Here is a 27,318-nt window from a genome sequence, read left to right as displayed (position 1 = left end):
ACATATATCAACTAATTAGTTAGCCCTTAATTTCAATGTTAATTAGTTCATAATATTTCAAGACAACCATAAACTATTATCAATAAAGGTTGAAAAATTATTGAATGACAGAATGGTTATCTTGTGTAAAACGAGCTAAATATGAAGAAGGTTCTGCAGAAATTACTTTGAGTTGAGGATAACTGGTTATTATAAATAAATTAGCTGATGATAAGAGTCACGTATGGTAAAAAATTGCCATTAAATACGTGCAACTTTGACTATGGTAAGGTCAATCGAACATAGAGCTGGCAGTTCGAAATCGGTTGCCAGGGTCTATGACTACAAATCTAGTTTCTTTTCGAATCATTTGAAGTAATGTGCTTTTTTACAACCGCCATTTCGTTTTATGTATCTGAGGATATATTGACGTAATATTTAAGAGGTAGTTTTTAGTTGTAAGCAACGTCTGCACAATGATTAGTAATCAAAGAGAATAATCGACGTGTCGTAAGGATTGACGTGTTTTTCTACTATATGCTGTTGACCGAATTTTAATAATCAAGGTGCAGTGTAAAAATTAGTTGACGTCACACTATATTCCATGTACAGTGTTGAGTTTAAATAGTAGGATGAAATCAACACGAAACCTTAGATATACATTTCGTGCTAGTTGTCAGTCTTTATTATAATTTATCTACAGTCTCGGTGAAATTGTTGAGTTCTCCTGGATTTAAATCAGCGTCACCTAGTGTTGTAGTTAGGGGTGCTACCTAAATTGTATCTGACCAGGACACAAAGTGGTAAGGTTCTAAATCCTACAATGAGTATAATTTGTGTTAATGCTTTTTCTGACGATGACCAACTTGGACAACACCTAAGTATAAAGGTTCCTATTATTTTACTCCATTTATATAAGTAATTAATGGCATGATACTTGAAAATAAAATAAAAACCACAAGTGATTATCGGATATTATGGTGTGTAAATTTAGGATATTCTCAAATCAACTAACTGAAAACACATTTTACTTTAGGGATAATGGAATTAGCACTTGTCAGCTTAGACTAAAGATTTCAATGTTACAGTATGTTCCGAGTACGGTAGTTTATCCATGAAGCCTTCATCGTTTTAAAAAAAATATAATTATAATGATTAACAAAAAAAACCTTCAGACCGAACTAGTTGTAGTGTTATTATTCACACACACAAACAAAGGTGTTTTGACATAATTTCCCTCTGACTTCATTATGATTCAACTCTTTCCAAAAAATTGGAACTAATAATACAAATGATAGATAGTGGCTAGCAGTAGAATCCACGACACGCGTTTCGTCCTATTTGGAACTCGTCGACTGGAAGTACCTACATCTCAGAGTTGATGTTCACTCTGTGACTTGAAACCAGTACTGTTTGCTTCAAACACCATCGCATTATCCACTTAGCTACTGAGTCCTGTAAGCCACTTACTTGTTCAATGGGGTGAAGTTATATTCACTTAGTGTTGTTTACTTGTATCTTCCCATAACTTTCAAGATGAAAAATCATTCTTATCATACATTTTTTGAAAAAGGAAAAATAATACACATTCATATAGCAGCATATGTATTCTATTCTGACCTAATAAGCAAACCAAATATTTATATAACCTTTGTTGACATAATTATTAATATTTACTTAAAATTACTCTCAATTTTTTTGTGTGTCTTTATTCTAAATGAATGTAAGTTTGGTAATAATGTGAGAAAAAATTTTAAAAAAATAAAAAGAAAAAGAAAATTCGATCATCTTGGCGAATCCCAGTACTGATACTTTTGTTATTTATTTCTTGAGATTTCGTTAATATTCAGTGCAATTTCTGCTAAACAGGTATTGAAATATTATATATACTTATTATATTTGTCAGTAAACAGTCATACTTCTAGGAGAAGACGAACAGTGTAGCAGCAGCCTCAACAGTAGAAGGTCTCAATATACACAAAAGGAAAAGCAAAATTCTCCGATACAATACAGCATGTATCAATCGAATTACACTTGGTGGAAGAGATTTGAAGGATGTAAAAACTTTTACATATCTGGGCAGCATCATTGATGAACACGGTGGATCAGATGCCGATGTGAAGACGCGGATCAGCAAAGTAAGAGCAGCATACTTACAATTGAAGAGCATCTGCAACTCAAAACAATTGTCAACCAACACCAAGATCAGAATCTTCAATACAAAAGTCAAGTCAGTTCTACTGTATGGGGCGAAGACGTGGAAAACTACGAAAACCATCATCCACAAGATACAGGTGTTTATTAACAGTTGCCCTCGCAAAATACTTCGGATCCGTTGATCAGACACTATCAGCAACAAGCTACTGTGTGACAGAACAAACCAGATTCCAGAGAAGGAAGAAATCAAGAAGAAGCACTGGCAGTGGATAGATCACACATTGAGGAAATCACCCAACTGCATCACAAGACAAGACCTCACATGGAATCTTGAAGGCCAAAGGAGAATAGGAAGACCAAAGAACACATTACGTCGAGAAATGGAAACAGATATGAGAAGAATGAACAAAAGTTGGATAGAACTAGAAAGGAAGGCCCAGGACAGAGTGGGTTGGAGAATGCTGGTCGGCGGCCTATGCTCCATTGGGAGTAACATTCGTAAGTAAAGTAAGAGAAAGTAAACAGTCATAGTAAAGGAACAATGACAATTTTATTTCAAACTTGAAACATCATTTAAGGACATTTTTAACAAAATTTGTTGTATGCAGTGTAAATAAATCAATTCCTTTAAAATTTATATATGGATTTAAAAACAGTTTTAATTATGTAGTTCCATACTATTCTGAATACATTCCTAGGTTACTAGAATATAATATTCAAACGGTAGTTTTTTCTAGCTGAACCAATAATTTAGTAAGCATTAAATAAATATATATGTCTGAATTGGATACTTGAGTTAAAAATTATCAAAATTTTCTTAAATATTATTTTATACCATTGAAAAGTTTAATATCATTAGTCGTTACATTGTATAGGAAGAAATCAACAACAACAACAAAAAATGTTTGGATCTCATTTCAGATCATTTCAGATTTTGAATCAGTAATATTTTCAACAGAACATGATATTGAATATTAATCAGCTGTTTTTGTTTTTGTTTTTTTTTCTATAGTATGCTTATTCTGAAAATGTAATTTTCAAAACCAATAATTTATTCATTTTTACATTATCAGATGGGAGTCTTGTGGAGATTTTAGTAATTTTATATAGTTGAGATCATGAGTCAATTGAAGCTAGACCACCATGGAAAACCTAGAAGCACTAGAAGGCCGTTTCGTTCTATTGTGAGACTCCTCAGCAGTGAACATCCACGACCCCGCCTCGCGAGATTCGAACGCATGACCTTCTAGTCTCACGCACGAGCCCTTAACCTCTAGACCACTGAGATGGCCGGCATCCAACGGTGTTTTTACATTATTACATTACTGATACTCTCACTAGAAAATATTAGGTAATATAGGAAATGAAAATTTAGAGTATCTTATCAGTTTTTTCAAATGTAATGACTAAACACTTGATAAGACAAACATGAAAAAACTATATGTTTCTTATTCATTAGGTATGTATCTATAATATTCAGTAATGTGAATGAGTTACAGATAGTCTGTTATGAGTTTGTAGATTTAAATAAATAACTTTTGAAATGATGTACATGAATTTCATAGGAGTGTATTTATTTATACTGCCTACGATAAAGTTTGTTAAATTGTCCTTAAATGATGTTTCAAGTTTGAAATAAATTTATCATTGTTCATTTAATATAACTGTTTACTCACAAATATTATAAGTACATGGAATACCTGTTTAACAGAAATGGCTTTGAGTATTCACGAAATATCTAGAAATAACTAACAAAAATGTCAGTACTGGGATTCAGTAAGATGACTGAATTTTACTGAGATCCATAATTACAGTTAGACGGTAAATAGCTACTTTACACTAGTACAACACTCCTTAGCAGTAAGTGCCCATTACCCCACTGGGTATCAAACCAAAGATCTCTAGATATCACAGTGAGCGTCTAATCAATAAACTAAATTACCAGTATCCAATAGTTTATAAACTGATAATTATTATTTACTCGTTAGTGACATTAATCACCTAATATAATGTGATTCCTGGAGTCTTATTGAAAAGTTATTATAACTAAAGACAATGGGAGATTGTTACGAATTGGTTAAAATTAAAAATGGACACTATTAGATCTTGTCATAGTTATTTGATAGTCAAAGGTTTGAGATGAAACGTAGAAGCTCTAGGTTCAATCCCTGGTGGAGTCATGGAAGCACATTGGTAGAGTACCTCATACTACGAATAAATAACTTCTAATACTTTCATGTTTTCAATACTTGTCTTGTTTATGTTAACTAGTGAATTGTTGTCAACTTTTAAATCATTATTACATTAATGTATCATGTAAGAAATTATGTAACTTGTTTCGTTCTCCTAAAGGTATTTTCAATCGAAACTTTGATAAAAAAACAAACTTATTTCATACATCTTTAAATTGTTCTGATCGTGTTTTAATCTACAAAAAAAAGGTTTTCATTGAATGGTTCTACTATTTTTTCCTTATTAAATATTTAATTAAAAAAATATTGTTATTTACAATGATTATATTGAATAATTATAATCCAAAAAAAAAATAAAAACTTTAATTGGGTGGTGGTTCAATATTACTGATGACCTAGATGAAGGCGACATTTTTGAAAAAAACAAAAGTACTTTTGTCTTTTTTACAAAAGAATGAAAGAATAATTTTTTTTTAATTTTACTGATCAAACAATTTTGCTAAAAGGTTTTTAATGAAATATGTAAATACTATACATTTCTTTCATGAATATAGATACATTTATGAAAAAACAAATATTGATACCATTTGTTTACTATATATTTTAGGGCGCTTTATTTCAATGATTATTCTAAGAACATTTCCTAAGGATTTCTCATTTCGTGAGGCTGATGCCATGTTCCGTTTTAGCCTCTCTCTGAGCTATTCTGCAAGCTACTTCTATTCCAACAGACATCATCCATCGAAATAAGTGATGATTAGTTATACGTAACACATTTACTAACTACCTGACTTACTAATTAATGAGAGTGTTGAGAGTGTGAATTTTTCTCTTGAAATGCTCTTGTATAACTTCTCATTTATAGTGCCTTTTAGAGAAGCCTTACTCATTTTCACCATGTGGTACGAATATTTTTAGTAAGTTGAACAGTCGAAAGAGAGAGTTCAAATCTAAACTATGCTGGTGGATAAAACCTTACCTAAACAAATTGAAAAACTCTGATTTTAGACAAGTAATTCGGTTTCCAAAAGGAACAAATAAGGGATGAACGTGATAGAGTCACCGATGTGATGAGCCCAAGTTTTTTGATACTTCTTTGCTATCGGGTCGATTAAATTTTTAAATCAAAAGCCTAAATAGTAATTTGTTGAGAAATTCACCTGACTTAGTTCATGTGTCCGGAGAACAAAACATTCGTCACATGATAAATGAATATTATTTTGCCATCGATAATATTTTGGGAAAACTTTTGAGGGGAGTATGAGAATATTTTGATCTGTTGCCTTGGGAAAAATCTTTTGACTTTGGATGTATGGTCGACATTGTCATACTGTCTGATAATATGCAGGGTACATAAATAACATTTCATCAACTAACAGTTAGTGTTTGCAAGTATTGTATATGCTCTGAATCTCCTGAATTTTAAGAAATCGTTCAAGACTTGTGGAAGCTTATGCCTGTACTCACATTTTATAGTGAGCTATTGAAAATGATCAGAGGTTCCTGTATTTGAACAGTTGAGTAAGTGCTGATAATGGAATAGTAGATGAAACTGATCTATACACAATGAATCCATGAGTGATCTATTTAAAATGGTTTATCTTGGGTACCGTTATTATTCCTAGTGTAAAAGATCGGGTATATAACGACTTGGTAAGCATATTCCCACTGTACTTGTGAGATCTGGTTCTTTGTAGTCGTACATATCGTGTGGCTCTCTGTATTTGATCGTCATTGTCTTCAAAGGTTTGATTTTGTTTAGCGTCAACATTGTGTGAGTAACATCGAAGTTTGGGGCTCTTTATCAGCGTATAAGTCTGATAATTCGTCTAATATTGTCTGATCGAAAAAATGGAGTAGCTGACTTGAAGATGTTTCACGAATATCACTTTAGTAGCTTACATACCACAAATAATTTCTGAATGTTAGAATTAAGAATGAAAAAAGAGACGTATTCTATTCTGACTTAGCTTAGCGAAACATAGTGTGAATGGGTAAGGTTAGGACTTCTTCGCCTGTCAAAAACTACTGAATGTGATTTTGTAGAGCATACAAAACAAAGACTTGAGATTTTGTCGGAAATGGTTCAGGATAGGAGTCAGAAATAGTTCTACTGCTGTATGATTTATTCACTGTAGGAGTAATGTGGTGGATGAAAAGTGTGGTTTTTTCAGTAATCCAACAGAAAATCTTAATCAATGTTTGTTATTAACATAAAAATGAATCCCATAAATACATCTACTCATGGTTATTAATACTAACTTCGAATGATAATTACTATTTTTCGTCTTGTACTGCATTTGTGTATTATTTGAAAAGAATGTTACCAAGTAAAAGTGACTGAATGATAAAACAGAACATACATCATATCTGAAAGTATATGCGCAATATAACTAGCAAAAATAGGGAGCCCAAAAGAAAACGTGATATCAGTTCATGAAGTCATTGACTATTATTTTTAAACCAAATGGGTAGATATGGACTGTTTGATTGGATTTCCTGCGGTTTGCTTTATACGGATCGCAATCATTCAAAATAATCTAATTGTATTCACTTATTATCTCTCACTAGATTTGAGTTCTAGTATTCCTTCATATATTCATTTTCATTGTTTTTTTTTTGGAACCATAATTTCAATACTGACTATTTTTCATTATCCTTGCTATAATGATTTTTTTGACTTCTTTGATACTTATTTTGTTAATTTTCCCTTATCATGTTATTATGATATGGGGTCACGAACTAAGGAACATTTATGACCAACTGTATGTTGATTATGATTGACTGACTAATAAGAAAAATAACTTTCTAATTATACCATGTATTGATAAAAACACTTTGATATTTTAATTATTTACTATGGAATATTCCGTGAAAACATGCGTTCTACTAAATAACACTCAGATATAAAGATGTAAGATAGTTACCCCCCCCTTCTCATTTCTTTAACATGACAAAATTTATTAAATCTGTCAACTATAAAACATATACTACAAATAAATGAATTATCTTCAAAAATTTCTATTTATGATAGATTAAATGTGATGAAAATTCAAAAGTTATATTTTTCATAGTAACTAAAATAATTTTCTACTTTATTTTTTTCTTTTTTCTTTTATCTCAACACTTTATTTTTCTTTGTTCATCTTTATTTCTGTTACCATGCATGTATGCATGCATGCCCATAAACTATCTCATCTCATTCCAACATTTATATATATGAATAACTTCATCTGTTCATTACCTTTTTTTTAAAAAAAAAAGAAAACGATCAAAAAATTAATATTTTCTTTATGTTAATTTGTTTTATAAAGTAATTAAGGGGAAGGGATAGATAGTAGTGTATTTATTTATGTTTGTTTTACTAATATACCATTAATGTAATTTCACAAATCTCTTTTATTTATTCAATAAGAGAGGAGAATAAGGATTTTAAGGGGTAAGCTAACAAAGTATCAGGGTTATTATAAACAATTCGCATAATTAAGACTATGAAACTCTTAAATTTCTTTATATTTTGTTGTTTATTTATAATTTAAATAATTTTCTAATTATGGTAAAAGTAAAAATGAATTGTAATCTAATAGTATAAAAGTTGTATATACTTTTGAAAATTAGTTTATTTTACCATTTTTGAATATCCTTACTTACTTACTTACTTACTTACTTACTTACTTACTTACTTACTTACTTACTCATGCCTGTTACCCCCAATGGAGCATAGGCCACCAACTAACATTCTCTAAACCACACTGTCCTGGGCCTTCCTTCCTAATTCTATCCAACTTTTGTTCATTCTTCTCATATCTGTGTTCAATTCTCGGCGTAATGTGTTCTTTGGTCTTCCTATTCTTCTTTGACCTTCAAGATTCCATGTGAGGTCTTGTCTTGTGATGCAGTTGGGTGCTTTCCTCAATGTGTGTCTTATCCACTTCCAGCGCTTCTTCTTGATTTCTTCCTCCACTGGATGGAATCTGGTTTGTTCTCTCCCTCAGTAGGTTGTCGTTGATAGTGTCTGATCAACGGATCCGAAGTATTTTGCGAGGGCAACTGTTAATAAACACCTGTATCTTGTGGATGATGGATTTCGTAGTTTTCCACGTCTCCACCCCATACAGTAGAACTGTCTTGACATTTGTATTGAAGATTCTGCTCTTGGTGTTGGTTGACAGACAGTTGTTTTGAGTTGCAGATGTTCTTCAATTGTAAGTATTCTGCTCTTACTTTGCCGATCCGCGCCCTCACATCGGCATCTGATCCACCGTGTTCATTGATGATGCTGCTTTGAATATCGTTAACTAGCTAAAATTAATATTGGTTTAAAACTTTTCAATAATGATGCTACGTTATTGGAGTCAACATTAAACTTACAGTTCATGCCACATGACGTTCAAAGGTAACGTATGGATGAAGCCTTGGGAGGAACGTTATTCTCAGTTTCACAGTTTGAAATAATTGTTGAGCTATTTGGGGAACATCTGACTTTCTGAAGGACTGAGATTTTTTTCATTGAACCCATGAACCGGTCGATGTTAGGCTACCACAGAAGACCATGAAGGATTTGATAACCGTTTTGTCATGGTATGTAACTCCTCATTAGTGGGCATCCACAGCCTCGCATGAGGAAATCAAACCCAGAACCTTAGGTCTCACGCGCAAACTCTTAATCTGTAGACTACTGAGCTTTAATCAGTTCAAAATAGTGCGTGATTGTCTTTCATTTCTGAAGGTAGATTACTGTTTCATGGCCAACATGGTTAGACTCCATCGGGCAAAGATTCTAACTGGAACTCTAGGGATTGCACCTAGAAGCTATTCACTAGTAAAGACATGTTGATTGTCAGTATCGGGTTGTGGGAACTCAAAAATCTCCACAACCCTATTCTGAGATATTTTTATTGGCTGATTGTTCAATAGTAATAAATGTTATGTTTACCTTGTGATTCGTGATAGTCTTATCCTATCTATTGTCAGTGGAAATAGGAGCCAACATTTCACCTTTATTCCACTTGATTGGGATTTAACAATCCACAACTCAACATCAGAGAAACCGCGGTGTCGCAAGACTATCACCTGATGGCGTCAGTAGAAATATCCAATACCAGATATGGCTAAACTTCTCAAGTTGAAATTTATTGTTAGAGTTTTTAGAAATCTACATCTGAGCCAATCACCTATCAGTGAGCATATATTTCGTATTTCTTTAGATAGTTTTGTAAAACCGTTTTTTACTAGTCAAAACTATATCAACTGGAGGAACAATGAAAACTGATTTGACAATTCTATCTTACGTAAACCATAATTATTTCAAGATGAAGTGATTTCATTTTAATTCATTTCTGACTTGATTGTTTGAACTTTCTCATTAATGTTTAGGACTGTAATTGATCAGTCACTTGTTGGTATATGTGCATTTTATGAGGACTCCCTCGATATTGCTTCGTTACACAAGCTAGCGGCTTACTGGGCTCAGTAGCTCAATGGATAGCGCCATAGCGTTTTGAAGCAAAATGTACTGGGTTCAAGTCCTGGAGTGAATATCAACTCTGGGATATAGGCAAATCCAGCTGACTAGTCTTAAATAGGACGAAACACTCGTCCTGAATTCCAGTGTTAGCCACCATCTATCTTTTCATTTTATTTGATTCACTTTAAATCTTCCACGTATAGATTGTTTTGTATTAATAAATATAATGTTTTACAATCATACCAAAGTTGTTCACTTTAGTCAAACTATCATTTCTTACTTCATATTTGATTACTATAAATGATTTTCTTCAATAAAATGTTTGACCCCTTTTATCAAGTTAATGTACCATATAAATATTCCGTTTATTGTATAAATATGAAAAGTTACCACAATGTTTCTTTTTTTTGATTAGTGAACTAAATGACTTTAAAGATGTTACATAATCATTTACATTTCACAATAATTAAGTATAAACAAAATTGTTACAAGAATTTTATATCAAAATTAAATTACTACTTATTTATTTATAAGTTAACATTGATTAGACTAAGAAATTATATAAAACTATGAAATCATTTGTAGTTTGTCCAAAAAAAAGGAAAAGAAAACCCACATAAAAATAAATAAAATGTTATAGATTGATGGTTGAAGATTAAAATATAACATAATTTATAAGCAAATATGGATAGTGGCTAGCAGTGGAATCCAGTTTGAAGCGCGTTTCTTCCTATTTGGGACTCGAGGCGATATCGAGGGAATACGCATAGTATGCACATATGCCGATTGGAAACGGTTCAGTTGCAGTCCTAAAACACCAATTGGAAGATTCAAACAAAACAATACTAAGTGAATTTAAACTTAACCCCACTACACAAACAAGTGGCTATCAGGACTCAGTAGCTGTGTGGATAACGCAATGACCTTTGAAGCGAAGGGTACTGAGTTGGAGTCACAGAGTGAACATCAACTCTGAGATGTAGGTACATCCAGCTGACGATTCCAAAATAGAACGAAACGTGCATCAAACTGGATTCTACTACTAGCCACTATCCATCTTTGCTAACAATGCTTGTGAATTATGGAAAGCGCGAAGCAATACGCACAGTATGCACATGTACCACTAAAATGCTGATCAATTGCAGTCCTAAACATCAATGGTATGATCAAACAATCAAGTCAGAAATGAATTAAAATGAAATCACTTCATCTTGAAATAATTATGGTTTACGTAAGATAGAATTGTCAAATCAGTTTTCATTGTTCCTCCAGTTGATATAGTTTTGACTAGTAAAAAACGGTTTTACAAAACTATCTAAAGAAATACGAAATATATGCTCACTGATAGGTGATTGGCTCAGATGTAGATTTCTAAAAACTCTAACAATAAATTTCAACTTGAGAAGTTTAGCCATATCTGGTATTGGATATTTCTACTGACGCCATCAGGTGATAGTCTTGCGACACCGCGGTTTCTCTGATGTTGAGTTGTGGATTGTTAAATCCCAATCAAGTGGAATAAAGGTGAAATGTTGGCTCCTATTTAGTCCCATAATAGGACGAAACGGCCGTCCAGTGCTTCCAGGTTTTCCATTGTGGTCTAGCTTCAATTGACTAATGATCTCAACTCTATAATATTGATTCATATCATGATTCTTATTTGTTTGTTTTATTTTCTCTTCAATAGAATTTTCTATATTTCCCCCTCTCTCCGGTATAGATATATATTTACTATTTCAAAGAGTAATAATTTATTATGATCAATCTAGTTTCCGGAATTATTTTTTATTTATTATTCAATATTGGAGACGATAATTTATTGACATAAATTTATTAATTATTTATATTTCTATGAATATTGTAAGATGTTTTTAGGCTTAAAATATTTACGTATAGTTAAGATAATTGAAAGCTTTTTATATCTTTCTCTTTTTCGCCTTCTATAATTTTTTTTATTCGTTTAAACACATAAATATTGGTACAAGGGGGCACCAAATATATATGCGCCACACAAATCTCATTCGATTTGTGTGAGGGCTGTGATACTGCCCAGGTGCCCAAACTTAAGCAGGTAGTTGTCTTAGAGGGCCACACCCGGAGCCTTTGATCCAAAGATCCGATCCACAAGACAGTGAAGCATCGTGAGGAGATGCAGTCCCATGGTAGCCGGTGACCAACGATTGATTCATACGCCATTTGTTCCCTCAGGATAACGGAGCCCATGTGCACCATTGTTTTGGAATCAGGGTTTTCCAACTGCCCTAGATGGACTCTCCGTGTCCACCGACCCTGTTAAAGCGCCGGACATTTGCTTTTAATCCTCTCAATTTCGTGAACAACACCCCCACCACGAGAAGACAGTGAGTAGGACTTTCCTGTCAGAGGCTATATACGCATGACCATATGAGAGTATTTGGAGAGGGAGAGCGAACTATCCCCACTCTTGGCCGTACCAGGGCATTCGGGGGCTAATGATAGATGGCATTTTCTATGGTTTTAAATAATGATTAAATTTTATCAAACTATATTTATAATGTTGTCATGAAAGTAAGTGACTAAGTATTGTACGAACAATGGAGTATTAATACTTCAGATCATAATATTTGATTAATCCTGTTTTAGATCATTGAGGATGTGCAAATTTTCTTACGTTTTTAATCATGATTGAGTAATAAGATTAACTAAAATGAAATTTAAGTCCTGAGCATTAGCATATGTCACAGTGTTCACTTCTTATGGTTGAAATTTTAAAATGTAACCACTAAGTTACTTGGAGTAGTTCAATAATCTACAGGTACATATTACTTGATACTCAACAGTATTCAACATAGTATATTTGAAAGATAGGGGAAAGTAGTGGAAACGAACAGAATTAAAAATAGGTCATACAGAGTGTTGCATTCAGACGTTACCATTAATCTATTTAGTCTCAATATAATGTTGACCATAATTAAATTATTGTTACGGAAAAGAATGTTCACATTGCAAATTAATTTTAATTATAAAACCATTAAAAAATCAGAACTCATTAAATAGAAAAAAAAATTTACACTGAACGCGTACTGCTGAGGAATCCCAATACTTCCAAGTTTTCAATGGTAGTCTAACACTAGACGGTTCATGATCTCAATTAAAACTAACAATCTTCACTGTATTCCATGATGACTCGAAGAAAAAAATTGTCAATAAAGTTAGTGAAACATAAGTATCATTTTTGAATATCAATTTTGAATAAACTGAGCATTGAGTAGATTGTTATAAATAAATAAATATATTTGTAATATCCCAATGAGTAGAAAAACAGATTTTCTGACGTTTCGCAACTCAGTGGGAAAGCCCCTTCCTCAAAAAAAAAAATAACCAAATTTACCTTAAATCCAATATTTAAACTTGGAATAATGTTAATTTAGTTATTTATTCTCTGAAGAAGTGGCTTACACTGAGTCACGAAACGTCCAAAAGTCTAATTTTTTCTACTTATTGGGATATTACAAATATATTAATTTATTGAGTGAAACATAGTTCAAGCTTATTACATTTGACTACTTTGATAGATACCAAATATATGAAAGGAAACAGTAAATTGTATTTTTCTTTTAATTCGAACCCGTTTTATTATAAAAGTCAAGTTGATTTATTATAGATATATATATGTGTGTATGCTTCTTTGAAACTAATTTCTATACATAAAACAGAATTACAGGAAATTTAATTGTGATTTAATTGGGAAATAACCGACAATAAATAAACCGAAGGTTATTTATTAAGAATAAAATATTCTTTTGAATTACTCTTTATAAGAACATACTGTACTTTAGTATAGAAGACAAAAAAAAATTGAAAAGAAAATACACTTCAATTTTTCTTCTCTCCTTTTAATAATTTAACTTTTAAAAACTGTTTATAGTAATGTACTTAGTCAAAGTTAAAAAAGAAGTACTTCAGATAATTTACTTCTGAAAATGATAAGTCTATAGACAGAAGGGGTTTTGTGGAAATTTCGGTATTTTTCAAAATTGAAATCATGAGTCAATTGAAGCCAGAGCCCTTAACCGATGGATACCGGCTCAGTGCTCTATCGGTTAAGGGCTCTGGCTCGAAACTGGTAGGTCCTGGGTTGGAATCTCGTGAGTGCGGGATCGTGGATGCACACTGCTGAGAAGTCCCATATTAGGACGAAACGGCCGTCTAGTGCTTCCAGGTTTTCCATGGTGATCTAGCTTTAATTGACTGATGATTTCAACTTTGAAAAAGTCAATAGACATTCATTGAATACTTTTTGTCTACACATGAATAATATTTCCTAGAATTGTGAAATGGAAACGTGAGCTATGAGCTTATTGTGGTTTTCCATGAGTGAAGAGTAATTCATAAGTCATTTTACTTATTTACGATTCCACACTCAAGATTCGAACCCAGGACCTTCACTCTCATGCGCAAACATTTAACCAATAAACCACTGAGGTAACATCCAATGATGTGAATGTCTAGCTTCAACCAGTTCACGAATTCTGAATTCTTCTCCTAGATCACTCGTGTAGTCAATGGTACTGTAGTGAACAAGAACACGATTGGGGAAAATCGAATATATCTCGGCACAAAATTACAGACTATCGCACTAAAATCTGACAACAATTAATTTACAAACTATCAATCAATTGTCTAAATCTTGACCACTCCTTATGCAAATATCAGTCGATAGTCTTCGATTATTATTGTACATGCATTTTCAAATCAATTTTGTTTCGTTTCCGTCCTCTTCTTACGATCTTCTTTTGAAATACATTCAATGCCCGACCATCATTATATACTACTTATGTGGATATAAGTAACCCCCACCACAGTACAACTGATTCATAGTTAAGTAACTAGTCATTTAAATTCTTTAGAAATTGTTTTAAAAGAAATCGTTCAGAGGATTTAATAGGTTACTTGAATTTCATCATCGGTTCAATAAAGACATCTTAGTAAAATCTTAGAACCAGACAGTAAATACTTCATTTGCAAAATGTCAATCAATTATCTCAAACTTGACTGAACATTTTGCAAATATCAATCAATCGTCTCAGACTTCATTGTTTCTTTATTTCCACAACAATTATTCACTGTTCTCGTTTTCTTAACCTTCTGTTTCCAAGTATTTCACTTTCAATTAATGATACATACTACTTATATACATATCGACATCAGTAGCACACAATACAATATAATTATTGGTTTGAATATGATCCCAATTATTTTTGTTTTCCTTAATTTTTCTCTACTCAAAAACAACTAAATATTCCATACAAGATCCTCTCTTCCAATTATCTAAGTTATATGAACATTACACCTATGTGATCTAATTTTCACTCTAAAAAAAGATCAATAATATATACATGTAAATTAATTACTATGTCAGAAAATTCAAAATAAATAACAGTTTATTTCATTTTGAGCGTAAGAGAAAAGTTCATACCTTTTTTTCAAAACTACATCAAAGACATAAAATAAAAAAAGAACACCTTCCCATCCTTGAAATATACATGGATACAAACAGTTTTTGTTTTATTATATTTAAATACCTAGCCAAAAATTTACTAAAAAAAAACTGGAGAAGAAATGTTAACCCCCCTCTTCATGTTTACTTGAAACCCTAGTACATATATATATATATATATTGTGCAATTGAAGAGATTATACTTAAGTAATAAGTGAATTGGTACGATATAGTTTATTTATATAGAATAGTAAATTTGAAAGTTGATAATTCAATAGTAACAGCATTTCTTATCAGTCAAGAACTAATTTTTGCAGAGTTAACTTGTTATAAACTTGTAAAGGAATCTAATTAAGATTTGATAATATACAAAGTAAATATTGATATACTAAAATAAACATGAATAATATAAATAAAAATGAGTATCTGAGAATAAGAAAACGATGGGATAATATTATTTAGAATTGACCGAGACTAATTTATGGACGAACCAATAAGGTGTAAGATAACAGGTCTCAGATTTTGGAGTGGAATTCACTCATCCATTTGGGCTATATGGAGTTTTGGTATTATACCTGATGTTAATTCGTGATAAAAATCTTAAATCCAATTCTTAACCCTAATGATCAACTGTAAATCATAACTTTAATTACTCACATATGTTTATAACCCTCATTTGATCCTAGTTATTAGATGGACACTCTCAAAGTCAGTTTAGCGTCAGTCAAAGGTCATCCATAAATTATAGTCTCACCCAAAATTGTATAATGAAAGACAAAAACGGTTTGTTATTTGTGGTTGTAAGAATTTTTTAAAATTTACATGTTACTATAAACTGAGCATAATCAAATTGGACTACATACAGACTGATAGTTGAATAACTAAGGCTAAGTACAACGAAAGATTGTAAATATGTAAACCTTAAATGTAACAGATATTCTAATAAAAAAATCATTACTGTTGAGTTTGTGATGAAAGCAATTAGTCTTTCATCAATAGATTTCAATTTCAATAACAATCCATCTATTTTCATTTCTGGCAACTGATTAGTATTATTCGCTTTTATATAAACTATAGTCCTCAAATTCAAATGAAGGCACACAACTGTTGTGAATGTTAAATCCCCAGAACTTACTTGTTAAATGGCCTTATTTTGTAATTTTATTTTGAAATTTTTGAATTTCTTTGTTTTCGCGCCAAAAGCGCTCTTTTCGCCTTCCAGTCGTATTTCCCACTTATAAAATATCTTAAACGCTATTGCTCTGTTGTATCTTTTAGTGTGCTTTTTTGTAATGCTGCCCAAGGACAATTTATTGCCGTATATATACGTTTGTTTTTTTCCACTTACGATTGCTCTGCTTCTGGCTGCTACGGAATATATTTTCTCTGCTTCCGACATGAACATCTTACTCTAGTTAGCTGGGTTTGAGACTCGTCAGAATAGCTAGGTTTCGGTCTATGGTCACAAGTCTTTGTTCCGTTCGCTAACTAGTGAATTCGAACCGCTTCAGATATAACAACAACATTGATAAATATGTTTGATTATTCTATTTTTACATTAGTATTTTAACTCGTGAAGAGCATACACAATTAAAATGTTTAGATAAACAAGTTTCTTTTAAAAATCCTCAGTGGTTATAGAAGAAAAATCTAGTGATTTAAACCAACTTGGATAGACATCTTAAAAAACGCATTAGTTACTTTCGGGAAGTAATGGCATTTCTTTAGCTTATACATTTCCAACAAAATAGTTTTTTTCTTAGTTTAAATCACAAATTGATCTTACCTTGATCACCATTGAAAACCTGTTAGTAATGGACAGCTAATTCTTCCTAGTATGGGACTATCCATCCACACATCCACAATCTCATCATAGGGAATCGAAATCAGGAATTTTAGTCTCGCGTGAAAACATTTGACCTTTAGACCACAAAGCCGGCATCATTCAGTTTAAATGTCTAAATTCAACAAATTCAGGTTATTGCGTGACTATCTCTGATTGCCGCCGGTGCAAAACTCTTCTGGGTTCGAATCTGGCGAGGCGGGATCGTGGATACACACTGCTGAGGAGTCACACAATAGGACGAGTTGGTCGTCCAGTGCTTCTAAGTTTTCCATGGTGGTCTAGCTTCAATTGATTCATGATCTCAACTGTATAAAATATTTATTTTACAGTTATTTATATAGAATGCATGATTTTCTTCAATGAAATACAATCATTAGTAATTTGTACTTTTAATGTTGGCAAAATTTGTTTTGTGTACTCAATTGGAAAAAACACTCAAATGTTTTATACTTGTATATATATATTTTGTAATGAGAAGTGAGAAAAAGAGAAGAGTCACAGAATAAAGAAATAAATTACAGAATTATCACTAGGTCAATGAATTAATAAGTTTTGCACTTTTGATCAATATAATGCATACTAATAGTTGAATTTATAAGTCGACCTAAGCTGAACCAGCATTGAGAAGCTGGAAGCACTTGACAGCCGTTTCGTCCTAGTATGGGACTTTTTAACAGTGTGCATACACGGTCTTGCACACAAGACTCAAAGTTAGGATCTTGCTAAGACGGAACTGCCATCCAGTATTTCCAGGTTTTCAATGGTGGTCTAGCATTCAACTATTAAAATTACTACAATCTCCACAAATCCCCATTTTGACTATAAAATAAACTTGTTATAATTGAAATACATATTAGTTGAATTGAAATTACTAAGTTACTAAAAGCTTTTAAGTATTTAATAAAATAGATAACAGATCACGTTACAAAGTGATCGATAATTATTAAGGAACTAAGTTGTGTAACATTAATCTGATGCGGATTGTGGTTAGAGGTGGAATTTAGGACATATATTTTGTCCTACTTAAGACTTTGTTTAAAATGCTTGTTACTTAATGGCAATGTCGAAGTAATCCTCACATGTTAAAAGTGCCTAATCAGCTGAAGTCTGAAACATTAAATGGGAAGATTCAAACAACCAATGTATACGTGTATTAAGCTGTATAATAGTTTCAGAGGTAATAAGAAATAATAATTTATAAGATAAATGTAAAAGATGACTGTCTATGCCACAAAGAAGAAGTAAGTGGAGGTGAAACCTAAAATAAGAACCATAAAAATTTTTATTTTTCATAATAAGGTTTCCGATTACAGAAGAATAAAGGATTTAGCATGACTCTTTGTACACATGTCAAGTTTGAGATGGTGAATTGTTGTAGTTTCAAGTGTGTAAAAATGCTGGATTAATATCTTCTTCAAACCAGTTCTTTTACCTTCGTAGATAATCATGCACAATGATTCTCGTGTCGGTGTGTGATCAGAGATTCCAGCTGTTGATCAATTTGCATTACTCTCTAGATAGCCTTCTAGGGTAGCTCTTGGATATTCATTTAGAAAGCTCAATTTTTGTGTGATTAATATGATTTGATCCATGAGAGCAAACAATGTGGTAAATGTTCACTGAGATAGCTTAAAGAGTCAATTTATCCTTCGACATTTCCCCGGATGAGATTCTTACTAGAACTCAGGACTAATTTAATTCATCTCTCACTTTATTCAGTAACCAGTTATACCATAAGTTTTCTTATCTCAGTCAACTACTCAATTAATTTCTCTTTTCTTAAACCATACTCATTATTGAGAAGAAGAATAACAATCAGGTTGATTCTGCATATTATGGATACCATTTATTTTTACTGAGTCATTCTATTAAACCATTAACTGTAACTTCATTTAGTATTGTTTGTTTGAATCGTCCCATCGATATGTTAGGACTGCAACTGGTCAGTCTCTAATTGGCATATGTGCATACTGTGCGTATTGCCTCGATATAGCCTTAATTCACAAGCATGGTAAGCAGAGATGGATAGTGGCTAGCAGTGGAATCCAGGAAGCGCGTTTCATCCTATTTGGGACTCGTCAGCTGAATGTACCTACATCTCAGAGTTGATGTTCACTCTGTGACTCGAACCCAGTACCCTCACTTCAAACGCCATCGCGTTATCCACTCGGCTACTGAGTCCTGATAGCCACTTGCTTATGCAATGGGGCGAAGTTTAAATTCATTTAGTATTGTTTGTTTCAATCTTCCCATCGATGTTTTAGGACTGCAACTGGTCAGTCTCTATAACTGTAACATTAAATATTCTTATATAGTTAACTTATTTAAACAATTTCAAATCTGTTTTTTTGTAAAAAAAAAGGAAAAAGAAAAGGGATACATTGAAAATGCATTTGACTAGAGTTACATAATTCATGTTTCCATGCATATGACATTAGGAAGGGAATAGTTTTTTTTCTTTTTTAAAAAAAAGAGAAAATTTCCTGTTACATAGTAGTTTAAACAAAAGAAAACAAGAGTTTTGTTCAATGGATAGAATTAAAAATTTAAACCAAGTGGTATAATGTTACTTCATTTGTACAATGTACAAAGAAAGATTCTTATAAATTGTTAATAGATAGAAAGAAAATTAAACTAGAAAAAAAATGTAAAATGATAATTTGTAATTTCTTTAAACCAAGATTTACTGCAAAGATGAATAGTGGCTAGCAGTGGAATCCAGGACGCGCGTTTCGTTCTATTTGGGACTCGTCAGCTGTAATACTAAGTAAATTTTAAGATTTACTGTTTATATTTATGTTCAGTATTAGATTGTAAAAAAACTAAAAAATTAATGGCCTTGTACCTCATTCATTATATAACGTAATGATATCTCCAATTAGAGAACAGTAATTTATTGACCGGACCAATGGCACCAGTAAGAGCAGTCTCAAAACCTTATCGGTCCTTCTTCCTGACTATAGCTGCCTGTTAAAGTCCAGAACACTAATCTCAGGCTCTGTGTTATATGATACATGTATTTCAAACATACTAGATTTATATACAAACTAAGCAGACCACATTGTATCATAAAATAGGAAATAACATCTCACCAATAGTGGCTGTAAATGTAGGAGAACGTAATCAGTAGACTGGGCATAACTCAAGAACAATAAATCGTATAATAATAGTCTATGGGCCAAAATAAATCTGATAATAAGAGGAATATGAATATGCATAGTTGAATTACTTAACAGTTATATGATACAAATAGATGTATCTCATTGTTCCATAAATAGTTCTCAAAAGTTACCATTCATAATTCTATTCGGGATTTAACAGAAACATAAAGCTGGAATTCATTGTTCAGTTGATAAATGATTGTATATTTTTCACTAAGGTAAAATATATATATTTGCCTAATTCAATGAGTTTATATTGACTGGTTGCTGAGTATTATTATTATTATCAGAAAGGGTTTTGTGGAGATTTAGTATTTTCACAGTTGAAAGCGTGAGTCGATTGACCAGCTAGATCAGAGGCAGTGACCAGTGGTGCTCAAACCACGTCTGTTGTGAGATATGAACTTACTGAAGAAAGTCGGTGAACGGTTGCTCAAACTTCGTGGATCAGTTGAAGTTAGACATTAACACCGTTGGATGCCGGCCGGCTCAGTGGTCTATCGATTAAGTGCTCTGGCACGAGACTGGTAGGTCCTGGGTTCAAATCTCGCTCGCGAGGCGGTATCGTGGATGCTCACTGCTGAGGAGTCGCGTAATAGGACGAAACGGCCGTCCAGTGCTTCCAGGTTTTCCATGCTGAGTATTAAACAATATTATCTCCGTCCAATTTATACGTGATGTTTGAACATTAAGAAGGAATTCGAAATGTGGCCACTATAGTAAAGATTCCACATTTACTGAGGTATTTTTCTATGTTAGCTAGTTAGAGAAAAACGCTAATAAACCTTGTTTTTCAGTAAACAAATTTGTGCTTCTTAGTGTATTTAAGCCTAGTTTACCTAGCTTTACAGTCTGGGCCACGTGTATGATAAGAGTGAAATGTAAAATATTACAACAAGTTAATCTTAATCGCAATAAATATACGTAAAACTCAGGAAATATTTAGTTGAGAGATTGAAGTGACTGAAGTCGAAAACAGTAGTTGAAGTTTCACAACGTTATATATATATAAGAGGGAGGATGGACAGGAATGAAAGTCAATGTTTGCCTTGACAAAATGTGTATCTTAAAATTCCCACATCCATTTGTACGTGGTTAACGGTAGCGACATTCTAGGTTTCACATCCGTAATAAAATCTTCCTATAACTTTATCATAATCTGTACATTATGAACACCTGTGTATATATTATTTTTATTAATAAGCTACCACTTAAAGAAACGATAGTAGGATGGTAATTGAATATCTTGATAATTTCTTAATATACTTCTATGAAAACATGAGTTACCTGGTGAAGTAGTTCAACTACACACTTCCAAGGTTTATTAGCGAATTGTATGCCTTTAGAGAACATCATTCAACGTTGCTGATATATATATACAAAGAATTTGTATTAGTCTACAGCGATAATTCATTTATTTCTCATATGCCTTTTCTCAAAATAATTATTCATTTGAGATTACTTCGAATTTACTCAAATAAAGTTTAGGCAACACTTCGTTTGTGATTAACATCTTCGATCCAAATTTCTATCTCACTAAATAATCAAATAGAAATATAACTGACTTCAAGATACATGTCCTGGAGTTCTAGTGGGAAGCAGTGACTAGTGGAGTTCAACCACGTCTGTTGTGAGATAACAACTCACTGAAGAGAATCGGTGAACGGTTGCTCAAACTTTGAGAAATATAACTAGTTTGAGACAATATAAAGTAATCATAATATTAATAGTACATTCTAACCAACAAATTACCATAAAAAGTAATGTTACATGTAACGAATATCTGTTATTGAACATTTGCTACTTAAATACGATTAGTTTGAATACTATAACCATTAAACAGATAATCAATTTCACTCTAATAACATAGAAAAATTCCTCAAGTCAGTGAACTATAACCACACTATTCAACATATTGTTGTCTCGTCTTAATAGCTGAACAAATCTTAAACTGAAAGTTAAAGCTTAGTCATTATTTTGAGTGAAGCTAATGTTGAAATCCAAGATGCTATCACTGACGTAGTGCTAAAATGAATCAAGCTCTCTCAAGATTGAGGATATGCATACCTTGATGTCGGATACTAAATGTTAAATATGGGGTTATCAAGCAGTTCACCACAATTCAATTAGGGTTAGATATCCAATATTTTAGTGTATATTTCCGTTCATTTCATTAGTGAATGCTGTATATAAGAGCATAGTTTTCACACGGAACTTTATTTCAGTCATCTGAAACTATTCATAAATATCTTCAATGAACGTTCCACCTTAGAGCATACCAACTTGTCAGACGACAAAGCAATTAAAGAGAAATTCGAAGCTTGAAGTAACGTCTTTAGAGATGATTCTACTTTTATTTGCACCACTCATAGACTAATTAAATAAGAAAATTTCCCGGATATACTTAATATCCCACAAGTATTAAAGATTGAGAAAAGAAAACGCTACAAATTCATGGATATGTCCTATCTTTAGTACCAATTACTAGTAAATTTAATTCTAGCGCTTTCTTTCCTATTTTATGACCTATTCTTAATCCAAGATCATACATGTCAACATATTACATAAAAAATTAAGTTTCATAAGTTAATAATATAAATTCATTCCCGTTGCTTCCACATAGACATGTCCCCAAAATTTTAAACAGAATAACAATAAAACTACTGTTATTTAATTAGATTCTGATCTCATTGATTTAAAAAAAAAATTGTATTAGTTGAGATCATGGATCAATTAAAGCTAGACCACCATAGAAAAAACCTGGAAGCACTGAACAGTCGTTTCGTCCTATTGTGGGACTCCTCAGTAGTAAGCATTCACGATCTCACCCCAAAAGATTCGAACCCAAAACCTGTCGGTGTCGCGTGCAAACGCTTAATTTTTTTTTCTATCTAATATTTATCTTTCATCAAATAAGTAAAAAAGTTACTAGAAATAAAGTAAAAATGAGAAATAGGTATGTTCATTCAAAATTTTAGGCGTATACAAATAAACCATAACAGATTATATTACGCATAAAACTAGGTCATAATAATTAATCTGTATCATTAATTTTACTGGTCAAAAGTAATTGACATTCCCAATAGGCAGCGGGGATGTTTCATATATATATATATTTGAAATAAGCGTGAGATTATATTCCCTTTGGGAAATCGAATTTTACCGATATCTTTTATCATTATAATGAATTTCATCATATTGAGTATGTAAGAGGGAAAGTGAATTTGAATTCTACAGGTAACTAAATATGAATGTAAACAATATCATTCATCGTAAATGATTTAAAGTACAGTTTAGTTAAGGTGTTTCATCGATCTATATGTAACCTCCCGAAGCATCTGAATGATGAAGATGTGTGTATTGAATGGAGAATGATACTTACTCAAGCTTATTTAGTTGATAGTCAACACTTGTTTATTATTTTTTTTTCATTAATAGTCAACTATTGATCAGTAATACTACTTTTTGTAAATTATAATGATAATACCAATCAAAATAGATTCATATATGTATATAGTTCCGTTTATTATCTGAAATAGAGTATAAACAATGATTATTGCAGAATAACATGAATTCATCTTGTTTTTCTATGTGCTCATCAGTTGTTTACAATCTATAATATTTAGAATCAAAGTTATGACAGATATGACAGACATACTTATCCATACGAAGATGATTAGAAATGAATATGTATATCATGATGTAGTGAAGATTCTAATAGAAGTAATAAGGTCATTAAAAAAGTTTTGTTTTAGATAAATCACTTATGAGAGGGAAAGTTTAGGAACATACCAAATTAGTAATTAGGAACCATAGATTTTTAAAAAAAAAAACTTTAAATGGTTATGTATTGAAGGGACTGAAATAGATTCAACCATAAAAATTAGAGTTATAATAATCACTTGGTTTCCACATATCTGGTACATTTTGTATGAGAATATGAATTATCAATGAATTTTGAAATATACTTCAATATTATCAAACTATTCAATTTTTTTTTGGAATGTATACGACTTTAAATTCACTTTGTATTGTTTGTTTGAATCTTTCCATTGATGTTCACATATGCCAATAAGAGATTGACCAATTGCAGTCCTAAAACATCGATGGGAAGATTGAAACAAACAATACTACGTAAATTTAAACTTCACCCCATCGCACAAGCAAGTGGCTATCAGGACTCACTAGCTGAGTGGATAACGCGATGTCGTTTGAAGCGAAGGGTACTGGGTTCGAGTCCCAGAGTAAACATCAACTGTAGGACGCAGGTACACCCAGCTGACGAGTCCCAAATAGGACGAAACGCGCGTCAAACTGGATTCTACTTCTATCCACTATCCATGTTTGTTTATATACGACTTTGTTGTAGAATCATTGAAAAAAAATCAGATTTATTTCAGTACATTCTATAGAATAACACTGAAATTGTACAAATTTCTGTACTGTTTAATTCTTTGGGGGTGGGGTGGGGAAAGTATGAACCAATGAAAAATACCTGTTGAAAAATAAAGACAAGTGACTGATTCAACAGCCTCAATCTGTGTTATACAATATTCAAGTTCACATAATTTGTGGAAACGTATCATAGAATTTCATTGCAAAAATTGTATTCATTTATGATTTTTTAACTTCATCGATAGTAAAACTAATGGGAAAAAAAGAAAATTGTTCACCAAATCACTTTCTCTCATCTTATACCAGGTTGATTAAAATGATTCTAAAACACAGATTGAATTTTTATGATAAAAATATTAATAATACATACGAGTGAATGTATAACGTCAGTTTACTTGGTATTCAGTGAAATGTATTGTATAAAATTACAGGGTTATTATTCAGAACCCCGAATCACATATGATATAACATATTTTTAATTTTATATAGTTGAAACCATGAGTCATCTGAAGCTAGACCACGATAGAAAACTTGGGATTACTGGACGGCCGTTTCGTCCTATTGTGGGACTCCTCAACAGTGATCATCCACGATCCCGCCTCGCGAGATTTGAACCCAAGACCTAGCAGTCTCGCGCGCGAGCACTTAACCACTAGATCACTGGGTTGGCTGGCAATGGTTGCTCAATTTCGTGAATTAGTTGAAGCTAGAAATTAACACCATTGGATGCGGGCTCAGTGGTCTATCAGTTAAGTGCTCTGGCGCGAGACTGGTAGATCCTGGGTTCGAATCTCGCCCGCGAGGCGGTATCGAGGATGTGCATTGCTGAAGAGTCCCACAATTGGACGAATCAGGTGTATACTGCTTCCAAGTATTCCATAGTGGTCTAGCTTCAATTGATTTATGATCTCAACTATCAAAATTATCAAATTGATTAAAACATGCTTTATTTTGTTCTTTGTAAAATATCACCATAATTATTGACTTAGAATTGTAGAGACTAATCATGAAGTTATTATTATGAACAATTATTCGCTCAGATGTGCTTTTTGTTTTCAAATATTCCCTGGGGATTTCTAAACTAATCTTAATTTCTCTAATGCTGATATTTATGAATATATGTTTTAATAATAAATAAGAAGTCATAAAACGTTTATAATTCTGCTATATTTTACTAATTATGGGAACTACTAATTTTTCTTATATTATATTTCATTTTCAGCATTGCATTATTAATGATTAGAGTATTATCTTTCTACAGCACTACAAGTATTATTTTTATTATAATGCATAAGTTACACAACATTTCCTATCACTAAATGAGATTAGCTAATCACTAAATGCTTTCTCAGTCATAAAGATGGTGGCGTAATATCGTGGACTGGTTAAAGTTAACCATTCACACCGTTGGATTGTTGCTCAGTTTTCTATAAGTCAGGCGTTCGTAAGCAAGACTGAAGGTCTTTGGTTAGACTCCTGTATGAAAGGTCGTGAACGGGCACTGTTGAGGAGTCATTTACTAGAATAAAACGGCTGTTCTATGTTTCCAAGTTTTCAATAATGGTCTAACATTGATCGGTTCATGATTTCAGCGTGTAGTTATTATTTCGTTCATGATTGTAATAATAGATTTTTAAGGGGTTCTTTAAGTTTCTTTACAAGAATATGTATTTACTACTTGATTCATTTATTCTATTTCATATACTTGTTTATTGTTGTCTTCACCTTTAATATCATTCACTCATTTTCCTTACTCCGTTACATAGAATGATAAATTAACAATAATAACATCCTATTACCAGATACATATACATATATACTTTAATAAACAATCCCACATAGAATGTGATTGATTGATAAAAACTTATTTGACATAAGTTTCTGTCAGTTATCATTTTGTTTTGTTTGATTTATTCACAATTCAAATAAGGCAGAAAAAAGGTAAACAACATTAATAAAACAAAAGAGAGAAAGAATCATGTTATATTCTTAATAAATAATTAGCTTTATATATATTCATCGTTTATCTATTATCGATTGTTGTTTGTTATTGTTGTTGTTGTTGTTGTTGTTGATGACACTGCTGCTGCTGCTGCTGCTGCTGCTGATGATGATGATGATGATGATGATGATGATGATGACGGATCAGTTTGAAGAAACAACTAAGCAACTTTCCAATAAGGTTTCAGTGACTGATCTAGATTAAAGACTTTAGATATATATATAATTTTGAAGTTATTGTTTTGCACTGTATTGTCATAACTAATCTACTACTTTTCCTATAGATTTTATAGGTGATGAAAGAGTACAGTTCTTATCTTTCCTCTGATGTTTTAGTTTTACTATAAATCCAGTTCAATATGTCTTACTAATTTTTATTTAAGTGATATATTATACAAACTTAATCCGTGTAACAATTAGGAAAAGATAGCAACAACATTATGGTAATGAGGAATTAGTTGTATTCAGTAAACGCTGTTGTGTTTCTAGATATCATTATCAAGTTTTGATTTGATAATTTTGAATGAATTGAGCATTGGGTAGATTGTTATAAATAAATTAATATACTTGTAATATCTTAATGAGTAGAAAAATTAGATTGTCTGACGTTACGTGAGTCAGTGTAAGCCACTTCTTCACAG

The 27,318-nt window shown here is 32.1% G+C and overlaps 1 protein-coding gene and 1 non-coding gene across 2 annotated transcripts in view; both read left to right on the top strand.

Moving 5' to 3' along the window:
* Nucleotides 1-262: 262 nt before the first annotated feature.
* Nucleotides 263-27,318, top strand: part of Smp_165380 (putative rabphilin) — a gene marked incomplete at both ends in the record, with an annotated part of 45,680 nt that continues 18,624 nt past the window's right edge. The window contains one exon of the mRNA XM_018797147.1: nt 263-354. Coding sequence (XP_018652218.1) covers nt 263-354 — 92 coding nt within the window. The remainder of the gene's footprint in view (nt 355-27,318) is intronic.
* Smp_tRNA_01104_Pseudo_TTG.1.1 lies at nt 24,461-24,532 on the top strand. Its single transcript has one exon. It is a non-coding gene (tRNA).

This window comes from Schistosoma mansoni, chromosome 4 (genome assembly GCF_000237925.1).
Source record: "Schistosoma mansoni strain Puerto Rico chromosome 4, complete genome".
Lineage (NCBI taxonomy): Eukaryota > Metazoa > Platyhelminthes > Trematoda > Strigeidida > Schistosomatidae > Schistosoma > Schistosoma mansoni.
The sequence above is the reverse complement of the archived record's forward strand: the minus strand, read 5'-3'. Positions and strand labels throughout refer to the sequence as shown.